General features: G+C 48.6%; 1 protein-coding gene across 2 annotated transcripts in view; it reads right to left on the bottom strand.

Moving 5' to 3' along the window:
- LOC116850614 (thyroid receptor-interacting protein 6-like) overlaps positions 1-8152 on the bottom strand; it is a 153500-nt gene that overhangs the window by 39439 nt on the left and 105909 nt on the right. For both annotated transcript variants that reach the window (XM_032829113.1, XM_032829112.1), the window contains one exon: positions 4711-4919. In XM_032829113.1, the coding sequence (XP_032685004.1) occupies positions 4711-4919 (209 nt within the window). The remainder of the gene's footprint in view (positions 1-4710; positions 4920-8152) is intronic.

Below are 8152 nucleotides of genomic sequence, written 5' to 3'. Positions count from 1 at the left end.
GGTGAGAGAGAGAGAGAGAGAGAGAGAGAGAGAGAGAGAGAGAGAGAGAGAGAGAGAGAGAGAGAGAAGGTGGCGGGGGCGAAGGTAGCAATTAACTTCTCCTCGCGAGATTAGAGCGAGATATTACGAGATATCGAGCGACTTAACGGCAACACGCGAGAGACTTCAAAGGCAGTAATAAACTGCCTCTAATGAACCCCTTATCGCCGCTGCTGCCGCGCCACCCAACCACCCACCAACTCACCCTCACACTGCGCTTCTCGCTCCCTCTCTCTCTCTCTCTCACTCATACATACTTATTCTCTCTTACTCTCTCTTCGTTTCCCTCAGCACCTCCGGCGACCTACCGTCTCTCTACCGTACGTGCCTTCCTTCCTTCGCTCGCGCGCTTGCAATGCGGGCTGAATCGAGCGCGGAAAATACGGCGCGTTCTCTTTCGCACCCACGCAATCGAGACAGACGCGATCCTCCCTCTCACTCTATTCCGTTGTTATCAACGTTACTACTGTTACCGCCGCTATTAATTTCGCCCCTCTATAACGTCGCATTGTCGTTATTATCGATGCCGGTGAAATACACGCTTTATCACTCTTGCTCGCTCGCTCGCTTGTTCTCCTTCTTACGTTGCTTCTATTTTCCCTCTCTCTGCTTCCCTCTTTCTCTCTTTCTACCCTTCTGTTATCAACCAGCTGTGCGCCCCCGACGCCGGTTACGCCAACAGCACATTGGCGTTACTGTTTGTTGGCTCCGGTCGAGTTTGGCTCCGATTCAATCAAAATCAAAAGCGGACCAGGATCCCGCGCGATCATCGACGAGGCGTTTCGCTCGTTTCGGAAAAGAGTCGCAAAGACTACGGGAGAGCCGGGTCTGTCTCTCCTTCGTCGTCGACGACGACATCGTTGTCGTCGTCGTCGATTCGTCGCGTCGCGTCGCGTCGCTCGTCGCCGCGGCGCTGCGCGGTATGGCGCGTCGCCGGGCTCCGTCAAGCCCAATCATGTTGATTCAACAAAGTACCTACCTACCAAATTGCTGGAATTTGGTATTCGGCCAGAAAGATGAAGGGAGAAGGAGCCAGCGGAGCAAGCTAGAGAGGGCTGGAAGCCGTCTGATTGCACATCTAGGACAAACCAGCATCACGACGACGTCGCTCCAGCGGAAAGCCGAGCGATGATTGGCCGCTCTCTCTGTCATTCCCCTTTTCCTCGATCCCTTCAGCCCTCGCCGTCCGTACGCCCGAAACCCGATGGCGTTGGGGGCTGGGGGTGATTGGACGCATCTCGGTGATTGTGGCACCCACCAGCCACCCCCGACTACGCTCTATCTCTCTCTCTCTTCTTCGACTCTCTCTCTCTCTTTCTCTTTCTCACTCTCTCCCTCTATCTATCTCTCTCCCTCACCTTCCGTTTCGTCCTGGTCCACCGCGCCATCCCTCCCTCCTACACGGCTGTAAATCGAGTTTACCCTCTTGCCGTGGCTCAGCCCTTCAATCAAACTGATTGAAACATTCCTTGAATCCAAAAGAAACGAACCGCCATCCCTTCTCTCTCTCTCTCTCTCTTTCTCCCTCTCTCTCTTCCTCTCACTCTCTAGCTCTCTCGCACTCACCTCACCCTCAACCCCCGAACCCACCTCCTCGCTAGCGCTATCTTTCCGAGTCGCACCGCGCGCGCTATCCTCTCCATCCATCTGTCTATCCACTCTCTCTGGGTCCGTGCGGATATACATCCGTCGTTCTCTTTTCGACGAGAGAGGCGGTGGCGGTAGCGGCAACGCGGGCGACATCGATGGTGTTGCGAGACACAACCGGGTTGGTTTCAATTCCGACGGTAGTTTGATTGTAAAGCTCCGCAGCGCAGGGTATAAAGCGCTTAGAGTGATATGACGCACTGAATGCGCGGTCGCGGAAGCGCGTGCCGTTGCCTCAAGTGGGGATCATAAGCGAAAGCCTCTGATACACCACACGCGCGTCATACCCTCAAATACGACCGTTTGCGTATTTGTCCGCTAATTCTTCGCTCTCGGAAACCTCGTGACAAGCACGAATCGAATGTTCTTTGTCTCTTCTTTAGCCTCATTATCCTCCAGACACCTCTCGTGAGACGGCTCTCTTTATCTTGTCATCCATTTTCCTTTTCAACACACGTCTTACCTTTTTAGACCAATCTTGTGGGGTGAACATACATTTGCTATTTCTCTCTTTTTCTGTCTTCCTCTCATCATATCTATTTCTTGTTTTTGTATTTTTGTATTTTTGTATTTTCTCCATACTTAAGTATTCCGTATTGTGCACATCTATTTTGTTATTACTAGCATGTCTATGCACTGGTTCTATTCTATATTGTGTACCTTCGTGGATAGAAAGATTGTCCGTAATTTTTGGGGTGAGTTTGTAAACTCCTCGTCTCGTCCAGTGGGAGATTTCGTTTTTCAATGGGAGAATTCCCCCACTGGATAAGGCGGAGAGTTCACAAACTCATCCGAAAAATTACGCGGATGACCTTTCCGTCCACGAGTGTACACAATCTCAATTCATGCGCTTGAGATGATGCTTCTTAGAGCGCCTAATAAACGAATCTTCTTCCCCACCTCTTTCGTTTTCTGTTGCAGTTTGCAAGAATCCGATTTTTCGAAGGAAGAAAGAAAGCAAGCCGATGTCCACCGGGAGATAGAGGAGGACGACGACGACGACGACGACGACGACAACGACGACGACGACGACGACGATGACGACGACGACGAGGCTAGACCCGTCGTCCCGAGAACGGAGGCGCCTCGTAGTCAAATATTGATACTAGGCCGGACCAAATCGCTCGACTATGCCAACAGATTAGGACGTACGTGCGCTACGGGCGAGTAATAGCAATCGCGCGATAAGGAAAGACCGACCGAACGGCCAACCAACCGACCGACCGACCGACCGACGAATTTCAAGTATACCCGTGACGTAGCCGTGCCGTTCTACGCGCGAACAATCACACGGAACCGCGTCTGCCGAGTTCGCGCGTTGCGCAACAATATTTTAGACAGCCGCCGTCGCATTATTACGAAATGTAAGAAACGCAAACGAGCGCAGCGCGCTCAACTGCAGCGTGAAAACGCAAGAAATGTCACTCGGCGTGCGCGCGCGCGCGCTCTCGCGCGGATATAACCGGTTGGCGGGCTCTAAGGAGAGAGAAAAAAAGAGGACTGACAGTTCCATTACCTCCGGTACGTGCGCGGCCGGGCCAGGTTGTGCCGATCTATTTCGGTGGGACTAACTAAGTTCAGCGTCTGTTTCTCATTAAATTGCGCTCTGACCTCGAATCCCTCTAAATTTGGAACGGCCACGCCGATTAGGTGCATATTCATCGCGCGGACCGCGGCGATGGCTGTAGTTTCGAATTGCGCTTGCTCGCTCGCTCGTTCATCGATGAGCGATCGGAACCAAAGATGTGCTCGCGTATGTGCATCCATGCGTGCATGCATGCGTGCGTGCGTGCGTGCGTGCGTGCGTGCGTGCGTGCGTACACGCGCGCGTTGCACCGAGCGTAATGCGGTAATCGTATCGAGATAAATTTCCAGGCCGCTCATTATCGCTGTAACGATATACTCTTATGCACGGAGAATATTCAATCGGACCAGCGAATGTAAATGCGAGGCGTAAATTTTCCGAGATAAGATCGACCGCGCTAAATATAAACGTCCCGATGATTCTTTCTTTTTTCCTGCCCCCTTCACCCAACGGAAGAGCGCGCAGGAGGAGCGCCACCCTCTTTTCGACTCCTTCGTAGCCGCGTTCGCGCGTTCTTCCACTCTCACACCGTATCGCGAGACGTCCCCCTCGTCATATTCGGCGTCATATTCCTACGAACTCTCTACATTCTTGCATGCTCGCATTCTATGGGATTTCAGTTCTCTGGGTCTTTAAGCGAGAAAGACAAGACTCGCGTCCTTCTGGGGACATCTCGATCGTCGTGTTGCCCGCGAACATTGTCCTCGACGTGTTCACAAACGCCGCGGCGGAGGGTATTAGATCGGTATTAAAGACAGAGAAAGAGAGAGATAAAAAAAAAGATGGCAAATATGACCGCGAGATACGACGGTAAAACGGCGACTTCCTAGTCCGCGGCTATTTTGCACGAGAGGAATGTTGATTACACGATATTGGCTCCCAGGAATCCCGGCACGGTATAAACGAACGAACGAATAAACGCGCGAGCGAGCGCCGCCAAGTACCACGATAAATTAGCCGTAATAGCCGCACAATAACAGTATTTATTATTAATAACGAAACGATGGGCGTTGTTATTAGTTTCAAGAAATTAGACGACGCGATTCCGCGCGGATCCGCGCGTGCGCCCGCCGGCCAAGCCGGCTTACACACTCACCGAGTGCGGGCAACGTCGTTCGTTGCGTTGCCGTGCGCGACGACGCACCTAATTTAATGGGGGCGATAATTTTCAGCTTATTCACGAGTGGATATCGCTATCATTAACTCTTCGGCGGCGATAAGCAGACAGTGCGCAAGGAAAGAGAGAAAAAAAAGAAAAAAATCGTGCGGTTCCGTCGATCGCGCTCGCGTAACGGTGTTCGCGGAGAAATTATTTTGCAGAAATTTTGCATCTTTCCGTTTGCAGAAGCTTTCCCTCCGGGAATTAATTGATCGCATTTTCGGGAACTCGCCGCCCGATTATGGACCGTACACTCATGCAGATTAAACACTCGACTCACCGTCTGTAGTCGCTTTTGCAGAGGATCATGCCACTTCTGGTGTAGCAGGATTGGCCGATTTCTGCCAATGCCGTGCCGCAATACGAGCACTTGAGGCAGCCATTGTGCCAGTACCGATCCATCGCCAGCAACAGCCATCTTTCTACTATTTGTCCGCCGCAGCCGGCGCATTGCTGAATACCCGTTGACGCGCTCGGAACTCCCTCTTGCTGCAACGCAAAATTTCATTTCGCTCGGTCAATTGTCTGGCTGGCATTGCGGGCCGCCAACATTAAGATTCGTACGCCCGAAAAAGATATATAATCTCATCCTTGACGGAACTCTCTTGTTATGGTCTTAAAAGAATTCCTATGAAACTATTCCAACATCCCAAAAAAAAGGAACTACAGTTGTAAGATGCCGTTAATCGTTCCTGTTTCCTATCCTATGTTTTAAACTTTTGCCGAGAGGGTTTATTTCTCCTCTAATGGAGGTGAATAATATGCTTGGAATATCTTCCTCTTAGTTTTGGAAGAATCCTCTTGAGACCATATACACGGAGAGATTTTTGTATTAAAAATTACTGTAGGATTTTGTGTCCAAGGAATAGGCTAACATTTTACAATAAATCACTGTCCTTTCATTTCTTATGTATTACATTTTAGGAACTGAAATTGCGCTATTAAACACGCACTTGCTACATTTCCAACAGAATTTACTATGTTCCTCAGCAAGACAGACCTTACTTGACAATCTATTGCTGGACTACTAAAAACATAGTAGCAAAATAAAAATAATTTATATAAAAAAAAGACTTATAATATCGTCTTCGTGTATATTGAGGAAGAAACCATCGATAATTTACTCGTGAGAAATTCTATAATCGATAATTTACTCGTGAGAATCTATGAAGTTTATTTCGCAGAAATAATTTACGTCACACAGAAATAAACTTTATTCCGTTGAAAATGAATTTTGTTTCTCAGAAATAAATCTTATATCCCACCGAATAAATTTCCAAGTATTTTTTTCTGAGCGTACAAGAGGATTCCGTTACGAGACTTTCTTTTTGGTGTAAACGGCGAAGCGGACGATATTTTCTGTCGGTTGGAACTGGTTGTTCCGTTTGCGACGACGTAACGTGTGGCGAAGGAAGATTGGTCGCGAAATGCGAAGGTAATTTTGCGATAATCGACGGCGATAAGATTACTATTTTTGTAGAACGCATTTGTACGAAGTTTGTGTATAGCAGAGAGCGCGAGTTGCAACACGCTTTTAGAAATCGTTTCCACTTCGTTATAAATAGAAATTCAAGCATCGCGGCAATTAATGCGAAATAGAAAGTCATTAACGGCCGCTAAATCATCACGGCGTCTTAAGTACGCGCACGCGCGCGCGCGCGCACGCTTATTATGAATGCTCACTCGTGATTATGCAAACACACGTAGGCGAACGTAACTCTTCGCCCACCGGATTCACAACTTACTCGCTAATTTCGCCTCGTACAATGTTGCTCAATATTAAATTACCGCGGAGATCCCGATTTGTCGTTAAATCGTCGTAAACGGGCGCGTTTGTTGTTTGCATTCGTTGCGATTCCCCGGTTTCACGATACTCGAGGAAAAATCCGACACAAAATACGGAACAAGGACCTCCAGAGAACACGAAGTTTCTCGCTCTACCTGAACGATACCGTTGACACGATTTGTTGTCGCTCTTTTTCCGACCCGTGTACACCGAGAGAAAAAAATACCTAAAAAACAGTAAATACGTTTCATTGGTGGGTACTAATGACATATCTACTTTTAAATCTGAAACCGTTAACTCAAATAGAATAAACAATCGCTTTCGTGAAGGTTTTCTTAAGCGTTTTTAGGAAAATGTACATTTTCCTATTTGAAAAATGTTTTATGTTGGCACAAGTAAATATGTTTGCTGGTACTCATCAAATAAATATTTACTATTTCTTAGATATTTGTTCTCTCTCTGTGTAGCCGCGGAAAACAAAGCTACGAGTGTATGTATATAATATAATTGAACAAAAACGAGCACTCGTAAACAAAAAGGAATCGAAACGATTCGACTCCGTACTTGGATCTTTCTCGTGAACTGTAAACAACCGAGTTTTTGTTTATTTATTGCGCACGTGCACCAGCGTCTCAGGCTTTCAACGGCCCCGTTTCTAGCACCGGATCGAATTAAGAATGGAAGAATGAAGATTGGATTAACGAATCAAGGGGCAAGAGCAAAATGTAAAAGCTAATCCAAGTACTGTAATTTCTCCCCTTTTTCTTCTAGCACCGTGAGCTCGGGCGATAAAGACGAAACATATTTATGCATGCTTATCTGCTATTCATCGATACCAGATAATCTCGCGATGCGCATTCGGGTGGTAATGTGCGCTCGTGCAGTTATGCGATCAGTCGGACATGATATGCCACGCACAGCAGCAGCAACAACACATTCATTCGACTAAGATCGGGGATAGAATATGAGCGAATGCGTTAATTACTGCATCAACGAGTGTGTGTATGCGTGTGTGTATGTGTGTATGTAGGTACGTATGTATGTATATATGTATATATGTATGTATGTACGACTCGGAGAGGCGTGCGCATTTGCCTGCGCGCAAAAATTTCGCAGAATAAACGAACGCTTACTTTGATTTCCGTCTTGATGTCGGGGAAACACTTAATCTGATTCATCCGTGACGTAATCGTGCTGTAGTGGTGCGTATGTACCTCCATGGTGCACTACACTTTGTATACGCGTATAGTTGTAGGTGTGTGTATGTGTATGTGTACGTGTCCTTCTTCACAGAATGATAAAAAAAGATGAAAAGAAGAGGAGGAATGTCGAAAACACAATCTCGGATTCACTTGGCCAATGATATCACTCGGCCTCGAACGACAAGTTCCCGTTGTGGGTACACTCACTTTCCCCCACCACGACTCGCGGGATTTCAAGGATCAGGTTCTCCTCGAATTTGCGCGTCTCCGCGTGGGACCATGGGGACACGATGGTCGAACGTTTACAGTACAACGTGCAACCAGCTTCGCGCGACGAGACTCGCTTCCGATTTCGGCGACGCGTTACCCTGTGCGATACAGTCATGGAGCACGGCCGCGAGGAAAGGAGCAGTGAGTAAGCGTGCGTGCGAGCGAGCGAGCGAACGAACTAAGCGAAACGGAGCGCGGTCGAGACCCAACTGGCTGGTGCTGCGGGCCCCCCGAATGCCTCGCGGGCCTGCGGGTTCAGGTACCTTGTGGCTCGAGTGGTGGGGAGGGTAGGTGGGGGATAAAAAAGCAGGCCTAGAAAGGACCTAACCAACACTGAAGGGGGACGCAAGAGCAGGATGGAAAGAGGGATCCGCACAGCGAAGGAAGGGGGCCCCGAGTGGGTCGAGAGGGGAGGTGAACGGAGGACCCACTACTCGTATAGTAGAGAGAGAGAGAGAGAGAGA

Source organism: Odontomachus brunneus, unplaced genomic scaffold (assembly GCF_010583005.1).
Source record: "Odontomachus brunneus isolate Ranch 3 - 2012 unplaced genomic scaffold, Obru_v1 Obru_scaffold_150, whole genome shotgun sequence".
NCBI lineage: Eukaryota > Metazoa > Arthropoda > Insecta > Hymenoptera > Formicidae > Odontomachus > Odontomachus brunneus.
The sequence above is the reverse complement of the archived record's forward strand: the minus strand, read 5'-3'. Positions and strand labels throughout refer to the sequence as shown.